The sequence below is a fragment of the Astyanax mexicanus genome, chromosome 8 (assembly GCF_023375975.1).
Source record: "Astyanax mexicanus isolate ESR-SI-001 chromosome 8, AstMex3_surface, whole genome shotgun sequence".
Classification (NCBI taxonomy): Eukaryota; Metazoa; Chordata; class Actinopteri; order Characiformes; family Acestrorhamphidae; genus Astyanax; species Astyanax mexicanus.
This window is the reverse complement of record NC_064415.1, coordinates 42,229,560-42,251,793: the sequence shown is the minus strand read 5'-3', so window position 1 is coordinate 42,251,793 and position 22,234 is coordinate 42,229,560. Positions and strand designations below refer to the sequence as shown.

The window sequence follows — 22,234 nt, the reverse complement described above, 5'->3', positions numbered from 1 at the left end:
TCAATCATGGGTAAGCAGCGCGACCTCTCAACCAGAATAGTGGCTCAAATTCAAGCCCTTCGCCAACAAGGCTTGACCCAAACTAAAATTGCTGAGCAGCTCGGCATCAGCCAGTCTTCCGTCTGCAAAGCTCTCAAGAAAAACTGCAGCAAGCGCACCAACTGTTCCGGCGTCCGAAAAACTTCTGCTCACGACAACAAGCAGCTGAGAAAGATCGCAGTCAGCAACCGGTTCAAGTCCACTTCCGAGCTCACCGACTTGTGGAACAAGCAGACCGGCGCTGACGTCTCCAGATCAACCACTTACCGTCGTCTGCGCGAACTCTGCTTCAAATCTCGCGTTCCAGCAGTAAAACCGATGCTGAACAAGAAACAAATGGAGAAACGGCTGAAGTGGGCCAAAGAACACGGCGAGTGGACTGCTGAAGACTGGCAGAAAGTGGTCTTCAGTGACGAATCACGCTTCTGCATCTCCTTCGGTGACCAAGGTCCTCGTGTCTGGCGTCGTGGTGGCGAAACCTACAACCACGAGTCCGTGAAAAGATCCGTCAAGTTTCCCCAGAGCGTTATGGTCTGGGGATGCATGTCCGCTCGAGGTGTAGGGAAACTCTGCTTCCTCAAGAAGACTGTCAATGCTGCTGTATATCAAGATGTTCTGGAAACGTTCCTGATTCCGACTGTTGAGGAACAGTTCGGCGAAGAAGACTTCATATTTCAACAGGATCTTGCACCGGCTCATGCGGCAAAGTCGACCAAAGATTGGTTCACTAAAAAACAGCTTGAAGTTTTGGCATGGCCGGCCAACTCGCCTGACCTCAATGTCATTGAAAACCTTTGGGCCATCGTCAAGCGGAAAATTCGCGACAGAAAGCCTACTACGCTGGACCAACTGAAGCAGAACATCGCCACTGCCTGGGAAGCTGTGAGTGCGGAAACTTGCGACAAGCTGGTCAAATCGATGCCGCGGAGACTTCAGGCAGTCAAACAAGCCAAGGGGGCAGCCACAAAATACTGAGAAAGTGATGATTGTAATTATAATAAAAATTATTCTAATTCAATGAAACGGTTTCTCCATTATTCTAATTCAATAAAACAATAGTGTCACAGTTAAATGGCCTAAATGGGCCTTTTGGAAAGCTCAGCTGAGCAAATTTCCAGGTAACGAGTTCTGTGATTAGTCTAACGAGTAGGACAGGTGCGGTGAACACCTGATTTGCTTTCTGCACAAAAAATGCATTCAAAGAATTTCATGATTGCACTATTTCAAATTATTCTAATTCGTTGACCAGCACCCGTAGCTAACTAATTTAAGTAAAGCTAAGCTAAGTAAACAAAACTGTGATAAAAAAAAGACTTTCTTTTAAAGTCAAACAAGCACTGGATGTTAATCTACACAGATTTCTCTTCTGAAAACTGTTTATTTGGGGGAGTAAAGCATTAGCATTCGCGGCTAACCACTCAAGCAATGCTAGCTGGGGTTAGCAGCAGGCTACAGGCCGATAATAAACACCTCTAAAAAGGGAAATGCTAATGCTAATACTGCTCTAGTCTCGGTGCTGGAGAACTAAACTGAAACTCCAGTATAACGCTGTACTTCTTACAACCTGACTGATAAAATACATAAGACGCACTAGATTAAAATGCGCATTTTAATGCACGATTTTTGGGGAAATTAAAAGATTTTAAGTGCATAAAATACGGTAATTATTTTTTTTTTTAATTATCAAACAAAACTGATTCAGACAAATATAACCCAAGTAAATACAAAAAGCAGTTTTTTAAATGATAATTTCATTTATTAAGGGGAAAAGCAATGCAACGTAGGTCCTATGTAAAATGCAATTGCCCCATGAATCAACTGTGATTAACCAGCTGAGTTTAAGCTGAGTTTAATTTCACGAGTCAAAACCAGGCCTGTAGAATCAATGAATCACTTAAATAAAACATGTCTGACAACATGAAGCAGGATTAAAAATATCACAAAAGGAACACATTATGCCCCGATCTGAAGATATTCAAGAACAGATGAGTCATTGTAACCTTTTTTAGACTGATAGATGTAAATAGATTTTTAAAGCTTTGGGACTCCAACAGTGTTGCTTGTTACAGTGAAAGTTATTATTCACAAATAGAGAAAATATGGAACATGGGTGAACCTTCCCAGGAGTGACCGGCCTACCAGAATTCCTCCAAAAGGGTATGGACAACTCATACAGGAGATCACAAAATAACCCAGAACAACACTTAATGAACTGCAGGTCTCACTTCCCTTAGTTGAGGTCAGTGTTAATTATTTAATAATAAGAAAGAAACTGGGTGGAAAATGGTCTCCATGGGGGAGTTCCAATAACTATAAGCTTTACTCTGATATCTGATATCAACATGCTCAGCTTAGAAAAGTACACCATCAAAACAACAAACCAATAGAGCAACCCAAACAATTTGCATCAAATAAATATGTTTGTTTATTAAATAATATTAAAATAATAATAAATAATAAATTATTACTCATAATTGAGGCAACATGTTCAAACAATTGTCCTAATAATTTGCGGTCATATCACACAGCACTAAATAGCACACACACCTGGCCCTGACCCAGAACACATACAGGACACATCCAGGAAAAAGACAACATATGGTCACCCTACAGTACAGGTTCTTTAATGTTGGATCCACACTCTCATTTATCTAAGCAAATAAAAGGAAGACAAATCCTGATGAATGCCAGCGGGGTAGATATTTTCCAAGCCATTACGTGGCTGCCACAAAAATAAATCTGTTTTGTAAAATGAAGTGTAATGGGATGGAGTGCTACAGACTAGTAGCTCTCCAGCCCAGAGGGTTGTTGAACCCAATTGCAGAACAGTTGAATTCAAAGCAGGCAAACCCAAGAAGAAAAAATAAATAAATAAATAAAACACACCGCTCCTCACGTGGAATTGAACCCGTGTCATGTGAATTGGGACACCGCCAGAAAAAAAATGCCCTTATAAGGAGATAGGGAGCCCAAGAATGAGTGGAAAAACGAGAATGTGCGGAAACTGAAGTCACGCCAAGCGCGACAGAGAGACAGGAGAGGTATATAAACAAAAGCTCACCAGAGAGGATTTCTTTTTTCCCCCATTGTGGTTCATTATAGTTCAAACAACCTCATAGGCTGGATGTTTCATGGTCCTATTCACCTATTGGCGACCCCAGATGTAGGCTATAGAACTCTGAAAACTGAAATTCTACACCATCCCACCCTATTTGAAGAGTCTAAGACTTTTAATTTAGTGAAAAAATAAAAAGTGCACACACACTAAAACATTTTTCTCATAAATATTTTTAAAAGATTATTTAAAAAAAAAATAAAAATAAAAATAAAAGACCATCACAAAGTATAGCTGAGTTTCACAGTTCTAAGAGCAGGGCCTGTGTGGAGAGTGTGCTTCAGGCTCTTATCTCTCAGACAGGCTGCAGAGGAGCCTCCCTGTGTCCTGTGATTGTACAAATGGGACTGGGTGTTACCATGCACTGCCAAATAGCTCACACTGTCTGCATCTGAACACATGATCCTGACGCACGACTGTCAGCACATGAAGCACGGCTGTCCTCAAGCACAGGACTTCTTGGTTGATTAAAAGGCCAAGCAGAGAGGCCTGATGCAGCTAGAAATGAACCGATCAGTCAACAACACACAACAGTGTTTACACGAATATGACTCAAAGAAGACGTTTCACATTTCAGATGAAGAACTGACTAGCTGATATAAGAGCACAGCTCCACCAGGAACAGTCATACATTTAAAATACAGCAATGAAAGGATCAAATTTAATATAATCCACTTGCATAAGGAACAGAATGGACAGAACAGGAGTTTCACAAAATAACAGAAAGAGACCTGACTGCCTCAAAAGATAAGCAATAATCTCTTCCTCATCTCTCACTTCAGATTAGATGCCATCCAGAGGCATTTCTTTCCATTCTTTCATTTTGAAAAGATGATTTCACACTACACTAGGGATGTACCAAATATCTGTCAACCAAAATTATATTTAATCATTTATAAAAACAATAATTAATTTATTGAATTATGTTTCCTCTAACATTAGGATTTTTTTCTTTCATCAATGAAAGTAGGCAAAAACTCCACCCCCTCCTACCCTGCCCCCAACAGGGCTGTGTGTCAGAGCCCTGCTGTATACAATGAAAGAAGTGCGAGAGGGATTTCAGCCACTGACCTAGTCTTAGAGTCTCTGAAAAATATGAAATCCACCGGAGATCCTATTAAAAAAACAAACATAGGTCCAGGTCCAGAAAGTAAAAATCCACACCGGCTGAGCAGCAGCAGCGCCACCGAGGCAGTTGGAACAAAACACCAGGGTGGATTTTTATTTTTAACTAGTGTAGACAGAACTGTTTTAAACATACATCTACCTATCTCAATTGTACTATACTGGTGGTGTTCCATAGACAAATTCTAACCATTTGTTCCTTAGCTCTGAATTACTGGGCAAAGCATGAAGAGGTTTACCATTAACTAAAAGAGTTGGAAAAAAATAAATAATAAAAGCGTGAAAAATGTTTTAATTTTTCAGATGTAAAAGGGGCCTATCCCTTTGTGCATAACATCAGGTAGGCTTGTAAATGACAGTCAGTAGTTGTTGGACAATTATGGAACAATTCCCTCCAAAATCCAATGTTAAAGGTACCAAACAGAGATTTTTAGCAGGAGGTGCAACCCAGAGAGCAAAACATAGAGAGCTTTCACACTTTTACTGCTGTGCCTGCAAATCCTACTGCGATTCACGACACACATGAATTGTGAATGATCAGCTTTGCTAAGTGTTGACAAGATGCACATTTACACATTATGATGTTTTCTAACATTTTTCATTGTGAAGAATTTATTCAATGTCACATTTTAACAAGCATCAGGATTCGATGGCTTTTCAGATTTCTTTGTTTTGTCACAGTCACTAAATACAGGGAATATGTGAATGCTTACACTTAAACCTGAGCTACTGTACTTTTCGCACTGTAAGGCACACTGGATTATAAGGCGCATTTTAAGAGACACTATAAGGAACTTCTATTTCAGCAGGTCTCACCGCTGGGGGATGGTGGTGGAAGGGGGATAGCTAAGTAAAGCTAAGCGAAGTAAATGAATCTGTAATAAAAAAATATTTTATTTTAAAGTCAAACGAGTGCAGGATGTTAATCTACACAGATTTCTTTCCTAAAAACTGTTTATTTGGGTGCTTAAAGCACTTTTGTTTATTTACAGTACGCTTAGATTCCCGAATTTCTTCAGCACTAAGGCTGGAGCATTAGTATTAGCATTAGCGGCTAACTGCTAACGGTTAGCGGCTAATGCCACCAGACAGAGCTACTATGAGGAACCCCGAGTGTTTCGGTAAGCCAGGGTGATACTAGCTAACAGTTCTTCCCATGTACCTTGTTTTAACACGTTAAACACACAAGCTACATTCCGTTAAACTTGCCTCTGAATGACAAAAGACCTAGCGCGGTTAGCGGCTAATGCTAATGCTGCTCAAGTAGTGTAAGCCGGGGTTAGCAGCAGGCTACAGGCCAATAATACTCACCTCAGAACGAGGAAATAGCAGTTAGAGGCTAATGCTAATACTGCTCGAGTCTCTGTGCTGGAGAACTAAACTGAAACTTCTGTATAACACTGTACTTCAGCTGAGTGGCTTTACTGCTTCTCACAACCTGACTGGTAAAATTCATACATAAGTCTTACTGGATTATAAGGCGCACTGACAATTTTGGGAAAAATTAAAGGACTTTAAGTGCACCTCACAGTGCGAAAAATAAGGTACCCTGATATTTGATTAAAAGAGAGTGTGATTTTTCAACATTTTGTAATGTTCTGTCATTACAAAGAGAATAAACAGAGCATTCTTCATGAGAGATAAGATTCTGACAGCTGTCCTGGTTCCTGATTTTAACATGTAGCTTAAATTAGACAGTAGTCTGGAGTATATCTGCCCGAGTGCCTGGGGATGAGACTTGTACTGAAATACAGCAAAAACTCCACTACAGAGGATATCTTTCACCTCAGAACATGATTGTTAGCTTGTAACTATAAAAAATACTTTTCTCTGACATACAAAACATCTTTTAACTATTCTACTAAGGTAACAATGGCTCCTTGATTAGAAAACTAACTTACAGAACAAACAGTTTTGAATAAGATCAATTAAATGCATCACTAATAGTGATTTGTGTTTTATCTGTTCTAGTTTAACCTTTACTGTTAAAATAACCTTTACATAAAATGTGCATTTAGTTATATAACATTAAAATGTACCTTATACTGGGAGACTAGAATTATACATTGTATATAAAAGACAATGACTGTAGAAAAGCATGGACAGCAAAATGTCTATGAAAAGTGAAGCCAGCACCTCTGTTGGTCTAGAACCTCTGTTGGTTGGTTGTAGTATGATGTTTAGCTCCGCTAGTACTGGGCAGATATTATATCGTATACAATATATCGTGACACAGAAATATTATGATATTAAAAATCCATATTGTGATAATAGGGCTGTTCTGTCTTAAAAGTAGTATATTATTTACTGTAAAGTTTTAGGTGTATTTATTGTATAATTGTTTTAGTTTGCAGTTTGTATGCATGCACTAAATATTCTGCAATTATTATATTATTATATTTTATGCTATATTATTTATTTTGCCACTATACTCCTGAAATGAATGAATTATTTTAGTTTTCCTATATCGCCAAGTATATTGTTATCGCAAAAATACCCTGAAATATCGTGATATTATTTTAGAGCCATTTTGCCCACCCCTACTGGGCGGTATACTGGTTCATATGGTAGAAGGGAGACTTTTGAACCGGTATGCTTATTTCTCATGTCGCCATACCATGAAGGGGTGTGGCAATGTGGCGATTAACAGCTGAGGGCGAGTTGATTGACAGGTGGCCTAAGAGTGTGAACGTGCACCACCACTGTGGCTCAGTCTGACATTCGGATTTTACTGTTAAAAATTACATTTCTAAAATAAGGAAAATGGCTTGTTCAGCAGTTAACTGTTGTAACAGACCCTTAGGGAAACGTTTTCTGCATTTTTTTCGGTAAGTGGGTAATTTCCCTCCATCAATTCATTAGTACTCATACTTTGTTGTTCTCCCTAATTTTAGTATCTAGGTTAGGTTTTTAACCTAGCGTTAACGCTAGCTAACTAGTTAACTAACTCAGGTTAGCTAAGTTAAGTAAGTCTGGGGCATGAGAGAGATATTTCTCTGAGGTGTGGATTCATTGAGCAGTTCGCAAAGAGTAATTTAGTGGGGGGGGCGGGGTTTGGGCAGTCACACGGCCCTGCCTCCCACCTCTGCCGCACTAGTTCTGGCTCCAATTTGTCTCTACTGCACAAGCGCATGCAAAATGGCAGCTTCCATTTCGGCCATATTTTGGCTTCAAAACGCCGTAATGAGAGTGAATGGGGACGTCCTGTCCATATTTATATACAGTCTATGGATAACACTAGCCAGTTAGCATAACAAGCTAACATACTGGAGTTGATGGTAGCATAGATATGAATATGGAGTGGAACTGCTCAATGCTCCACAACCAGAAATGGTCATTTATTGAGCACAAGAGATTAAACTCCCTAAAACTCTGGATACGATGAAGTAACTATAACCCTTTTAAATATAATTATACTTAAATATAATACTTTTAAATATAATAATAGCTTAAAGAATAATATTAAAGCACACTAAATTAAATGTATTTGTTAACTGGAGAAAGAAGGGAACTGTGACATTAATAAACACATAATTCTTGGTATTTTCTTACTTAGGACTATTTTATTCTCTTCAGTGACACAGATGCTGTGAAGTATCGTAGAGAATTGTCTTGCGATATATAGAGTATCACAGTTATTGTCATCATCATCTGTGGACAATTTTGGCTTCACTGGAAAATAATGGAACCAGAGCGTTCATGTTCTTTTCCCCACTAATGAAACATAATGGACCCCTGAAGCTTTTTACCACTAGAACAGGCTTACAGGTATATTTCAAATGACCGATGTTTTGGGATGAGTGTATAAATGGGTTGACTGGTTGATGTAAACAGCAAAAACATCCAGATATTACACCTGATAATGCAACCAAAATTTTTAGGCCCACAGAGGTCTATACAACAGGCCACAAAAAAAGTCATTTAACTCTGCAGCACTTAGATACTCATGTATAAAATATTTTAAGCTGGTCAAAAAGAGCAAGTAACACCTGAAACACATAATACAGAACCACTGAACATGAAGAAAGCTTAGGCACTGACTGTGACTATGATCCCACCGGTTCATCCACATAAATTAAAGATGTAAACACACCCAAAAAGCATTTAAAACAGACAGCCAGAAGTTAATTGTAAATTAATATGTCTCTAAACCCCATTCAACAGCCAAAAACACTCCCAACACTGTCACAGTGCCTATGTAAGGGAAGACACTCCACCTGGACGACTGTCACATAATGAGGGCGGAGCTTCTCTCCTGACTGCATTTTCCTCTGAGCTGAGTGCTACATCCTACTTTGCCAGCTTGAGATAACTAGCTTAGTATTTTACAGACTATAGGGCAGACTAACAAAAAACGTAATTTTTCTGGTCTATTTTCATACATAAGGTGCACCGAAAAGGTGCCAAATTAAACAAAACTGTAACCTTTATTAAAAAAAATGGAAAAAAAGCAGCAGCGCTAACCGTGGTTAGCAGTAGCCCTAACCGCAGTTAGCAGCATTTAGCGCTACTAAAAAAGAGGCAACCCAAGTGTTCCGGTATGCCAGGGCGCTATCAGCTAGCGGTTAGTGCCACATAGCCTGTATTATCATGGTAAACGCACAGGCTACACTCTGGTACAATCATGCTAATACTGCGCCAGCCTTGGTGCTGGAGAAACGTTCCTGAAATTTCTTTATAACGCCGTACTTCAAGTGATTGTGGCTAAAGTGCTCCTTACAACCTGACTGGTAAAATTCATACACAAGGGGCACTGTCGATTTCTGGGAAAATTAAAGGATTTTAGGTACGCCTTACAGTGCCAAAAATACAGTAGCTAAAATATCAGTTTGATTAACTTTTGCCTAATCTCTATTTGTTTTGTTGTCATTCCGCATTACACTATGACCAGCACAGGGTGGTTTATATTCAGCCATCATCTGGAAATTATTAACTGCTGATTTAAGGAAACAAAACCGAGACATGCAAACTTGTGTTTTTTTGTGTGACAGTACCCATCTTTTAAAAAGAAAAACAACACAGGCAAAAGATTATTTTGCATATTACATGATACATATCAATTAGATTTTAAGCAGGCAACCAGTCAAAAAAACAAAAAACAGATACAATCAGTGTGCTTTACCTGGAAGTCTGTTCATGTTGACCCCTTGGGCAGAGAGACCAATTCCCATGTACCTAGAAATGAGTAAAAATATTAAAATACATGGAGGGGGTTATGAATTATAAACACAACAAATGACCTGTGAAAGATACACTTTCTTACCCATCTCGCCCTTTACTGATGATTTTCACCTCAAAGTAGTAGACCCCACAGGCGGCTGGAATAGGGTGTGTTGCACGAACAGATGCAGCATCTTTAGGTGTCTTTCCATGACCTACAAATAAAAAAATATATAATAATTTTATTGGTAAAAATGGTTTCATTTAGGGATGCACCGAATATTTGGCAACCAAAAAAAAGCAAAATAAAAAAAGGCACTTTCAGTTTTCAGCAAGATTAGTGAAAAGACTAATCATACTAATTATGCTAAAGATTAATCATGCTAAAGATAATTTATGCTAAAATGAACAATTAACTAGTTTAATTTAGGTCCTGTTTCAGTGTTTTCTTAGAGGAAAGGAGGCACAGACTTACAGAACTACACAACCACCCCCCTCCTGGCAGTATGGCAAATTTAAGCTCATTTTTACACTCATAAAAACAAGCTAATTGCATAAAATGAAGCGCTCAGCATCACTTACTTCACACAAGTTTACTATCCTTTCACATGCTGGCTGTATTGCAGCTGAAAGATACACACTGTACAAGGCTAAGATAGTAATGATAGCTGAGCTAACTTAGCTTTAGCATCTGCTTGTTTACCAAAACACTGACTTTTCTTCTCTGTGTAAATTTTACTCACTTGTAACTTTTGTCAGAGACCTTTTTAATGTGGAGATAGGCCATTAACTGCAGTACGAATGGGACTTTTTGTAACTCTAATCAAGGCGTCTGTTCAAGGACAAAGTCCCGCCCTTCAACAAAAAGAGCCAATCAGCTTGCTGGGTGTGCCAAAAACAGATGAGGGTCAGCGTGCATAACTAACCAGAAAATCAAGTTTTTTTTTGTTATTGAGTCAAACGCTATAAACTGTTTATGATGTTTTCATCAGATTCTATCAGTGATTTAAAATATGGTGTTAAAATTGTAATCTGACAGTTGGTTTCCAGTATTTGGTCTCTTCCCATTCAAACAGATGGAAGGCTGGTCTTGCGTGACTGGAAATAAGCACCTGCTCGTGTTGCAAAGATGGCAGACAAATGAACTGACATGCCCATAAGGACTTCGCTTGAGTAGAACTTTAGAGGTAAATTTATGACCAGAACAGCACTACTGATGTACATTTATAATTAGAATAGCTCTACTGAGGTACTTTTTTGACTGGAAAAATGCTGCTGAGAAAAATGTAGTGCGTTTTGTTGGTTTGTCTGCACTAAGAAGGTAGTCATGTGATAGATAGATAGATAGAGATAGATAGAGATAGATAGAGATAGATAGAGATAGATAGAGATAGATAGATAGATAGAGATAGATAGATAGAGATAGATAGATAGATAGAGATAGATAGATAGATAGAGATAGATAGATAGATAGAGATAGATAGATAGAGATAGATAGATAGATAGATAGATAGATAGATAGAGATAGATAGATAGATAGATAGATAGATAGATAGATAGATAGATAGATAGATAGATAGATAGATAGATAGATAGATAGATAGATAGATAGATAGATAGATAGGAAATTTAGCAGCCAGTAGCAGTTACACAACACAGTCGAAACAAACAGTACACAGTAGAAACAAACAATAAGTATTGTAAAATAAGTAGCTTTTATTAATGTTTATAGACCAATATTAACGTTTAGTATTCGGCCAAAGACAAAATGTTACATTTGATTTAGGTGCATCTGTAGTCTTACTGTATAAAAATAAAATGATGATAACATATGAGAGGTGCATATATAAGAAATGTGTTTTGAGGCAACTGCTTCACTGCTCTCCTGTATCATAAATTCAGCTTCTGACTAACAACCCTATGGTGATTTTGGCACAAAGATCATATCACAATATTTAAATATTTTCAATATACACAATATTCATAATCATATTCTGACACACAGATCAATTGCAGAGTAGCTGCAAATTTTAAAAACTATTAATCAAAAATTAATCCTATTTTTTCCCTTTTTTATATATTTACCACTGTGTGTGTTCAGGTAATGTCCCATCAAAACATACAACTACATAATACCATAACAAAATCTTCACACATTCTTTAATAATTCCCATATAGCCCTACAACTATTTCAGCAACTTATTATAGGGACCTATGATTTCCACAATGCGGAACACACGGACAAAATCATGAAATTAAGAGATACAAGCCAAATGCAGAAATAAATATGGAATAAATTTCCATCCAGCAAGATGACATCATTCTGACATTATAAATCAGCTAGGAATTAACAGCTAGCTGCATTTCAGAGTGGAGTGAACTAAAGCCATAATCCACAAATCACATCAAATCACAGAATTTACTAACCAGCACAGCATCATTTATCTGCTATCTTATCTGCTATCTAGTATTTTATTTTATTTGGACTTTGGAATATGGATAAATTCTGATCATACTGGCATCAGTTTTAAGTATTTTAAACAGGTCTGGTATCTTGTACTATTATTACTAATATAAACAAATGTAAATATAAAAAAAATGCCATATTTGAGTAGCAGGGAATCTCCTAAAAAAAAAAAAAAAAGGTGACGTGTGACCAATTGTTTGATCATTTTTAGGAGAATAAAGTTTCAGCTATTAGAGATATACAGTACAAGAGACGGTTGTGAGGAAATATACAGTATTTACAGGATCTGTTACTGACTGATGTTAATTACAGGGAACTTTAAAGCTCCTTAGATAGTTTAGAACAATTGTTATTAATATAGATTTTTTGATCACAGTTATTGATTTTTTTATCTGCCTGACAGTATTATTAAAAACAAAATCCAAAATGTAAAGAAAAGTATAAAAATAAAACGGAATTATCCATCATTGGGTCCCTACTATCATGCCTTTCTTATGTGTGACCAAAACTCCTCCACAGTTAAGGACTGGTGTAGTTTTCCTCTTTACATCTAAGAGGGAAAAACTGAATTAGTTAAAGCAGTGAGTAACACTGTGGTCTGCTTTATTTCTCCACAAACAAAAATGTTAAGAGACATTATTCCTTTGTGCTTCTATGCCCAGGACTGCGTGTCAACACAATGTATACTCCCGGCCTTTCCTGTATTGAGTTATTTTAGGTTCAAAACAATGGGATTGTACTGACCAAGTGGCCGAAGGTCACCTACCTGGAATTACTACATTAATGTCAAACCTGTTTACAGCAGCCTGCAGCCAATTGAAGGCAACATTATACCATAAATGTTTATGTAACTTGTGTTCTATTGAGGCAAAAACATCCCAGTATAGACGAGTAAACACAGGCTCACTTTAATCAACCCAGGGGAGCTAAATAAACTGCCTTAGCTTACATTTTTATGCGGCCTCACTTTCTGACTGACTGAGGTGAGGAAAATGGCTACAGCCCATTTGGCACTTGAGCGAGTGGAGGGGGGTAGCTGGGTTAGCTACATTAGTAAAAACTTGTTCAGCTGGTCAGTTGGTTATCTTGTTTGTTTGAGGCAAAATGGGGGCCCATACAGTTAGCCTGCTGGCTAATCCACTAGCCTGTCAGCAACACAGAAGCTGTGTCTCCTCGGCTCATAATAATAAAAACACATTATCGAGCGGTGAGCACAGTAGGGCCTTGCTGAGCTGCTGGGCTGCAGTGTTTAGTCAGGCAGCTAGATACATAACGTTACAGCGGATCAGCCGAGCTGACCAGGACTCTGACTGACAACAGGCAGCCTCTGACAAGCTCTTTAGCGAGCTCTAACAGCTGGGCAACGACACAGGGTGAAGACTAGGACACGAAACTGTCCTGAAAGTCGTCTAGCTCTTTTACAGAGAGCCGCTAACAGTTACTTCCGGACTTCATTGAAGAATGGGTCGAGTTAGCTCACTAGCAGCCTGGCTAGCTAATCTAAGCTAACTCTGAAAACTTGGAGGAGAAACTCCAGTAATCTCAAATTATCTTCACCGTCACTGTTCAAATTCAGGCTATACCCTCCTAACCAACAGTATTAACAGTGAGCGTGGTTAAATAAGGCGTTCACTGCGTAGCTTTTTGTGTCTGGTTTGTTTTGTACGTTAGCTAACCTAGTTAGCTTGCTTTTACCTACCAGGCTAGCTAGTCCTGTTTGTGACAAAGCTGTCAAACAGTTAACTACAAGACAGGATTCATTCACTCAAACCTGTTATATGTAGCGAATGCAACTAGCTAAGCTACACTTTTCACATGTCAAGCCCTTTTATACTAAAATTAGACTAAACTGGCCTGTGATTCAACAGTCAAACTAATTTTCTATATAATGTATAATGATTACTATAATGAAGCTAACTGACTAATGTTCAGTAGTAAAAATCTATAAAATAAATATCTAGAATATATTCTGTAGGCCTATCGTCACATTCCCTGGGAAACATAAGCTTAATTGACATTTGACTAGTCATACAGTATGCTACACAACTGATTTACATTGATTTTCACTCTTTCCTTTTTAGGTTTTATATTAATATTATTAGTGTTACTATTAAATCAAAACTCTAGTTATAGATATCTAACTTTTATTATAACTATACATTGTATACTAGTACAAATTGTAGCCCCATATGTTTAAACCCTGTAATTCAGATTAGTCCAAATAACCATTAATTAATTCTGATTAGCATCATATTTTTATTCAAGCCATCTTTAATTCATGTATTTTAATGGCAATGTGTATTTATGATGTGTATAGTATTACAGTCATTGAACATACATTCAGATATCTACATCAACAACAATATTGACATTTAAAACTTAGAATTCTTATTAGTCAGGGTGTATATGTCGAATTACAAGTTCTACTGGTAAAAAGTAACTGTAATAATTGTAGATATATATAATTGACGCTTTCACTAATACAAATGTACCGTTACAAGAGAGAGTGTGACATTGTATGTGCACAAAACATATGATCAGTGAAATTAACTAACTTACATTAGGGACTTGTGGTATATTAAACGTGATCGTTACATTAGACAGAATGGCTGAATTGATCTGTATATCTGATATTACTAGCTATTAATCTGAAATGCGAGTTTCTACTAGTGAAACCTGATTTGCGTAGTGAGTATTTACTAGGATACAGTGAGTAAGCTAAGACTGGTGTGATTTTGGGCTAAAACGTCTAAACTTAAAAAAAATCCTTTAGGCTTTACTTTCAATTACATCTTCGCTAACTATATTAATTAGCTACTGAACTAACTATCCCGCAATAACACCAGTCTGTAAAAACTGTTAAAACAAACGCTGGAGAGGAACTTGGTCCCATTTAGCTAGCTGACTTAGCTAACGCTAACTAGGTTAGCTAGCTTGCTAGCTGTTCCTCCAGTTAGGTAGCCCTGCTGCTTCAGCTGCTGCTGTTGTTTATGTTGTTGTTGATGTTGCTGCTGCAGTGTGGATTTACCTTTATAATGCACCCGGAGGTTGTTCTGAGACAGGCCGATGTAGCTAAACTTGTCCTTCGGGCTCCACGATCTTGGCAGCGGCGTTTCTTGTTCGTTGACGGCCGGGTAGAGGCGCCTGAGCCGCTGGTTCAGCTCCTTCTCCTGCTCGTTCAGAGCCAAGTCCCCGTGAACAACGACCGACATCAGAAACCCGCAGCCCGATGACGGTCCGGACATCTCGGCCAGATTCCTCCCTTCCACACCGACCGCTTACCAGCCAGCTACTCTCAGCTGGACAGCTCGCTATCCAGCAGCAGCCAGGGATCTGCTGCGTCTGCTGTCAGCCGCCACAACACGCCCGCTGGCCGTGGTTTCCGAGCGGTTTTGGGGGCTCCTCTCCCCGCTCCGCTAGCCCCGCTAGCCCGCTAGCTCCCACAGCTAGCTAGCTCAGCTAGCAGCGAGCAAACGGATCTCCGACAGCGGCTGGTAGGCGAAAGGACGGGGCAGCTCAGCGGATAACAGCGCAGTGCCGAGGAGACGGAAGCGATCAGATACCGAGCAGAGACTTTAATGTCGCCGTCCAGGCTGACATTCAGCTATTAGATGGCTGTTAATTAAGAGAAAGACATGGAGAAAGCGCAGTGGATGCCTGAGCCAGATCTTTTGTTTGTTGTTGGTGAGAAATCCGCTCCTCTGATTGGCTCTCGCTCAGTCCAGTCACACTTCTGGAGGAGTTGATAGAGGAGCAGGCTGTCAATAATATTACAGGCTCTCTTAACATCGCTTTAAAAGGTCATGAAGTTCAAAAAATTATATTAATATTCGATAATCAGAGTTTTTAAACTATTCATTTACTGGCAGTATTTTTCTAAATGCAGACACACGCTGACATTCAAGTTTTGAGTGTTTCTGTCGTTGTGGAGCATTTACAGCATTTTTAAATAATGAAATACAAATCGCCGTGCGAAGAACATTTTGCAGCCAAATGAGACATATCAACACCCTCCTACCATAACTTATTTTTTCAGGAAACATAAAAAACACATCACAGTTGTAATGGCTATTTAATAATGAGTGCAGTGGTTTAAGAGATTAGTTTATTATACAGTCAGTTTTTAAAATATTGATTAAAAAGACAGAAAACAGATAACATTTTAACAGACACAAAAATACAGACTAAAAAAAAAATCTAACTCAATAATAATACTAAACTACTATGCCATCTTTACAGCTTGTGGGCTTTATTAATATGAAGAAAATTTGATATTGAAGTAAAAATCTCATCAATTACTGACTGAATCACGTACCCAGAATAATGTAGTTATTGTAGATTTAGTTTAAAAAAATTAATAAAACATAAATAAATTAGCTAAAGTCACACTATTGACACACTAGGCCATTATCCTAAAGGGGTAGAATCAAAGGATCTGCTGAGTATGTAGATGATTTTACCACAGGTACCATGCAGCACTATGAGGAGATGATTTAGGCAAAAAAAAGGTGAATTATTTTAGGAAGGTGACGATATCATCATGAGATATTTACTTTCTAGGCACTCAAAGACACTTATAATTACATTCCACACACAATCACTTACACTGTTCAACACTCACCAGTGAGAAGTGCCAGCCAATTGGTACTCACAACCGGAAATCCACTTGGAGGGCTACATCGGCTACATCGAGTTTACCCAGCACAGAGTGCCAGTCCATATCTGGGCATACAGTCGTACATAAATAACAGACAAATTTAGGTTATCCATTTTTTTCTAGGCAATTATAAGTGCAACTAATTAACATGAGGAACCTGAGGAGACCCACACTGACACAAAGAGAACATGAAACCTTCACCCAGATAGGGACTTGAACACAGGACTCCAGCGCTGGAAGACAAACATACTAATCACTTGTCTCTTTTGTCCTATGAAAAGCTTCTTCCAGAGATTTGCACCTCCCACTAGTTTGTCTGCTCCAAAATCTTTCCAAAACCAAAATAACTGAAAGTTTCTGCTCAGCCCTCTAAAAAGCTGATTGGTCCTTTTCAGACTCTAGATCATTCTCTGACCTTTCACTTCCTGCTCTACTATCCTGCCATTCTCTAATTTATCTGAGAGCTCTGCATTTGTGTTCCCTTTCACAATTCTGAGTGAAATCCTTTTAGCCTCACTCAGCCCTCAGATTTTACAGGTATGGGAACCAGATAAAAATGCGATTCAGTAAGCCCTGTTGTTTACCACAGAGGACACTAAATAAAAGTGATTCATAAAATGTGGTTTGAAATAGTTAAAATTACAGTATGAAGTTAACAAAAATATTTAAAAAAACATTTTGATTATTAGCAGCAGAAACAATATCTGTAAAAACTGAAATTTTAAAAAGTAATTGTGCACTGTTTTGACACTATCAAAGAAAGCCTCACAAGAAAGCCCAGGATGTCCTCTGGTCTCAAAATTATTGTCCATTACAGTGATTTAAGAGAAACCTCTGAACTTCTAAAAATACAGAGGATAAAAATCCTATTTTACATTTTTATTTAAGGTATATAGCAGACAGCCTTATCCAGAGCAACTTAACTTTTTGACATAAAAGCTATATTCTCATGAGACGCAATATATTACATAAAGTACAACTTAGCGTGAATTGTATGCAGCCAAATTTCTCAGCACAATGCATGTTCTCATGTTTTTCTACTGTCCTTGTTTCGTACTTAAGTGTTCTCTATAAAGATACATACGCCTGCCACTAGTGATATGGGGAGTCCTAATGAGTGGGTTGGGTAATTGGCTGTGTAAATTGGAGAGAAAATGGGATAAAAATTTGAAATTAAATGTAAAAAAAGAATGTGTAACTGAATCAAGCATGTGGAAGAGTACTTTTTAGAAGTCTGTTGTGGTGCGGTTTCCTGTTAGAGCGGATGAATCTGGTCTCGTTTTTCTTGCCAGCTCTTTTCAGCTCTAATTCTGTGTTTCATTGATTAACCAGTGTGAGAATGAACAGACTGAGTTTGTATCAGCAACAATACCATCACCATGTTTGCTCAAGTAACCAGAAAAAAATCTATATATAATATATTTGGCTTGCAATGAGTTGTACTCCCAACCAAGGAGAACAACTGTTTTAAATAAATCTTAAGTACTGCTGCTTTAACTTAAAAATAAGTAAAGAAATAAAATAACTGAATGTTTATAGAAACTAGAAATTTGAATGTAAAATTATTTGAACAGATGGGAACATTTTCCAAACAGTTTGCAAACCAGAAATGAACCAAGAGTATACCAACTCATAGTCAAGTCCCATATAAATATACAATAAATACCTATTTTTATTTTATTTAAAGAATCATTCATTTTACAAATTGATGCCAATAGGTTTCAGGTTAAAGGCCTGCTAAGGTAGGCTAAATACTTTATTAGCATACTCATATGTGGCCAACATACAACATCTCTCCCTCATTGAAACAATGACTCACACAGATTTTTCCAGTGCACATATCTATATTATTTACATTGTCATTAATTAATTGTCTGGGAAATAAAAGAAACACAGGAAAAAAACAATACACAGACACTCTTGTAATTGAATATATTTGGTGGATTACAAAACTAAGTAAAAATATTTTCAAAAAGTTTCCTGACAAAGTCCAAGATCAGCTTAATCCCTTTCTGGGAAACTTTTCCTATACAAAATATTAGCAAGAGAACACCTTAATTGTTGGGAGCTCTGTTGTAATTATGCTCTTTAGCAGCTTAGGATAAATGATATTTAATGTTTTATAGTTATTGTGATATTGGTCTTTCCAATGCTGATCATGTGTCATGAGCATTCTGACCAGTTCTCAGATTCTCAGGTTTTTGATGAATCAAGGCATTAACCCGATACACCATTAGCCATGTTACATCAAGGGTCCATTAGTTCATCCCATCCAAGGCATAATCACAATTGCGATTTGGAATTTAATGCTAAAAAAACATGACAAACTTAACTTTTAATCTCAGTCATTAATTAACACACTTCTCTTTCCTTAAATAAAACAGAAAATACCAAAATTGAGTCCATAGATTTCCACAAACCTGTCGCACCACTGATGCATCCAGAATTCCTGTGGTGAGGTCACCAGTTTAGATAACAAGTTTGGGCAAATAGTCCACCTCCCATTGGTAGTCATGGCAGGACACAGTTCCAGAACTCATGGCACATGCACTGGCAAAGCCCGTACCCCATGATCACGAGCAGACTGACGGGCACCAGGCTGACCAGCAGCACGCCCGGCGTGGTCTTCTGCATGATGAGCAGGTAAACGCCTAGTGGTAGGGAGCTGAAGTAGAGAAGCCCAAGGAGCCACAGCAGGGCTCGGGCTGAGGTCTGACAAAGCAGGGCTGCGCAGTTCCACACTGTCCAGCGCCGGGTAACCGAGGCCATGGAGTCCAGACTGGATGAGTGATGATTCCTTCCAGCCCCGTTGGTACCCACCACCGGCTCCTGTGGAGGCTCCATGATGGTGATGACCACATAGTTGGAGCGTATGGACGAAGGTGAGGCTGATGCCGAGTGGCCCACTAGAGTGTTCAAGCATCTGGGGCTCAACAAGATCTCGCCCTGGTGGTTCTCCCGAAGGCTGGAATAAAAGCGGGTACGGATGGTTAATGCCGTCACAAGGTTGCAATCGTCCGGCAGACTTGCCACAGCCTCTCCAGGGAGTCCAGTAACATAGCGACAGAAAGGACAGACCACCCCATTCGGGGGTGAGTCTCCCAGATCAAGGATCTTGGTCAAACATTTGGCACACAAGCGATGGCAGCACTCAAGCACTTTAGGCCGTCGTCCAGACAGAGTGTAAGGGCAGTAGCAGATCTTGCACTCCAGTTCCTCGGCTCCAAAGCCTTCCAAAACCTCCTCTGGAAGCTGACCCATCATGCCTCTCTCCTCTCAGTGTTGTGGCAAGGGCTTGTTGTAGTAACAGACATGGTTGAGAGACTCTTGCTACACCACAGACAGGTTCCAGAGAGAGTGCCATGCAGGCTTGGGCAAACTGGAGCAGCGTCTGAGCGGCGCTGGACCCATTCGCACTGGACACTCTTTCCTGCACTCTGTGGAAGGGTGGGGAGAGGCTGCCAGAGAAAAGATAACTGTTAACACAGCACTAGAGAACAAACGCGACAGCAACAAAGCAGGCCCTGTAAAACCAGGGCTGGAATTTTCTAGCCAGACCTTTTGTTGCCAGTCAAATTCAGTCCAATTAGTGCCTCCATTCCTCTTTTCTGTGGTGCACTGTTAACACTGATAAGGGGTCTTTCTACTGTATCTTATGTGTTGTAATAATTTTTTTTATTTTAAAAGACTTAGATTAAGCATTAAAAAACACAGTTGTAGGTAATTTTATTTTTATTTTGAATAAAAAAGGTGGATCTGTAAACTTCACTGAAAACTGCTCTTAATACTCAGCCAGTTCATCAGCATTCACTGGCTGCACAGGAGAAAATGGGCTATGCTCTCTGCTTCTGTCTTCTGCTCTGATTTGTGAGGCTATTATTCATAATCTACCATGTGTGATAGTTCACAGTCCTAGTTGCAGGCAGGAAATGATTTCAAATGCACCATAAATCTTGACACCATTGAAACAAAACCTACAGAAATTGGTTTGCTGTACCTGTGTTTCATCCCTAAAGACATAAGCAGGGATTTTAGGGCCACGCATTACAATACTAATTGTATACACGCTCTAAATAAAAGATACAGTGTGTAAATTGATCATGAAGTATTACCTCATGGGATGGCTTGCTTATGACCACACCTATATAAGTTAGAGGGTGTTTTCTAGTTGTCTAGTTGCTAGATGGATGGAAAATTCCATTTTTGAAGTTGTGCCTACATTTAACATTTCTGGATCCACAGTGTCACATGTGGTTGAACCAGTAATTTGTCATAAAAGGCATTACCACCCACTGTGGACAGTGCAGTGGGTGGTAATGATTGTGTCTGGGTAGAACTGTCCATGTGAACAGAGAAGCGACTCCCAGACAGAATAGTGATTCCATCAATGATCAGAACCTTTACGGGGATGTACGCCAGAGGTGAGTGGAATGAATTTCAGTGTGGAATGACCAGCATTTCTAGAGGAATTAAGACAGATTTAACTGACTGATATAATCACCTCCGACTGACAAACAACTGGGCCAGTAATGCCTAAAACCATACCTAATGTTGGGTTCATAGAAGTAATAGAATATACACTGCCTGGTCAAAAAAGGGTCACACACTCTAATATTTGGTTGGACCACCTTTAGCTTTAGCTGAGTACAGCATGCATTCACGGTGGCATCATTTTTACAAGCTCACAGTTTATTTCTGTTCATAGTTGCATTAGTTCTGCGCCAAGATCTTCTACTGATGAAGTCTTACCAGACACATCCCAAAGATTCTCAATGTGGTTCAGGTCTGGACTTTTAGTGATTAATCCATTTGTAAAATTACGTCTCATTCTCCCTAATCCACTCTTTTACAACTGGCTACTTCCCTACTTTCTACAGACAGCAAGATCTGCAAGGTCTAGATGCTTCAAGACCTGGGCCGATGACAGGGTCTATGCCAAAGATTTTTGATTCAGATATTGTTTCTGATCAAACTGTAAAGATTTTTGCCCGTTATGTTGCATTCTTGCCTCTGGAGTCTTCTGGCAAAACTGACTGACAAGTGCTATTGTTACCAGATGGGTTCTGCTCAGAGATCTAACTTAGCTAGCTTACATCCATTTTTAATGTTCATTTGGCAGCTGTCAAGCCTTCTTCTGACTGTTTATGTTGTTGGTTTCTTCGATTGACATGTTTTGCTGGTCAGTTTCTGTCCACAGTGCTTCTTGTGGATGGATATTTTTGGATAGTGGATCACTCTCTTCAAACCAGCATTGCTGCTGTGCTGGATATCTACCAACACACCAACCACATCCATGTGAAAAAAGTGAAAAAGCCTTTTAGAAGAACTTGCATTTCACCTAATATTAGATGTGCTGTATGTATATCTATAATTCTATGTATGTAATGAAACCCCCTCCAGAATATGTTGTATATTCACTCAGACCAGAAATAGAACAGTTCAAAGAAGTTAGAAGGCCCAACAGTGACATGGCATTCTGGTCTATGATGAGAGTATGTGGGGCTAATGCTTTGTAATGTCAATCAGCTGTGGACAGGGTTACAGCTGTCAGATTAGCAACATCCACATTTCTCACTCCACTAAAGCACAGAACAACTATTAAAAAAAAAGAGAAATATATATCTAAATTAAAGTAAAGTATTATTATTATTATTATTATTATTATTATTAT

General features: G+C 38.7%; 2 protein-coding genes across 4 annotated transcripts in view; both read right to left on the bottom strand.

The window, feature by feature from the left end:
• The window catches only part of ranbp9 (RAN binding protein 9), a 44,297-nt gene extending 28,685 nt beyond the window's left edge, over window positions 1-15,612 (bottom strand). For 2 of the 3 annotated variants that reach the window (XR_007440534.1, XM_007232505.4), the window contains exons 1-3: window positions 14,935-15,611; window positions 9,543-9,654; window positions 9,402-9,454 (exon numbers count right to left, since the gene is read on the bottom strand). Coding sequence is in view for 2 of the 3 variants with exons in the window: in XM_007232505.4 (XP_007232567.3) it covers window positions 9,402-9,454; window positions 9,543-9,654; window positions 14,935-15,151 (382 nt within the window). In the remaining variant the exon portion in view is untranslated. Of the gene's footprint in view, window positions 1-9,401; window positions 9,455-9,542; window positions 9,655-14,934 lie in introns of all 3 variants that reach the window. The other variant, XM_007232506.4, reaches the window with a different exon arrangement.
• Window positions 15,613-17,811: 2,199 nt separating this feature from the next.
• Window positions 17,812-19,989, bottom strand: rnf182 (ring finger protein 182). Its single transcript, XM_022678015.2, has one exon. It carries the CDS (start codon window positions 19,825-19,827, stop codon window positions 19,075-19,077), a length of 753 nt encoding a protein of 250 aa, XP_022533736.2. The 5' UTR covers window positions 19,828-19,989; the 3' UTR covers window positions 17,812-19,074.
• Between the last annotated feature and the right edge of the window lie 2,245 nt (window positions 19,990-22,234).

What these genes read in the sequence shown, in the direction of transcription:
- rnf182 (XM_022678015.2), bottom strand. Translation starts at nt 19,827, where the DNA reads ATGATGGGTCAGCTTCCAGAGGAGGTTTTGGAAGGCTTTGGAGCCGAG.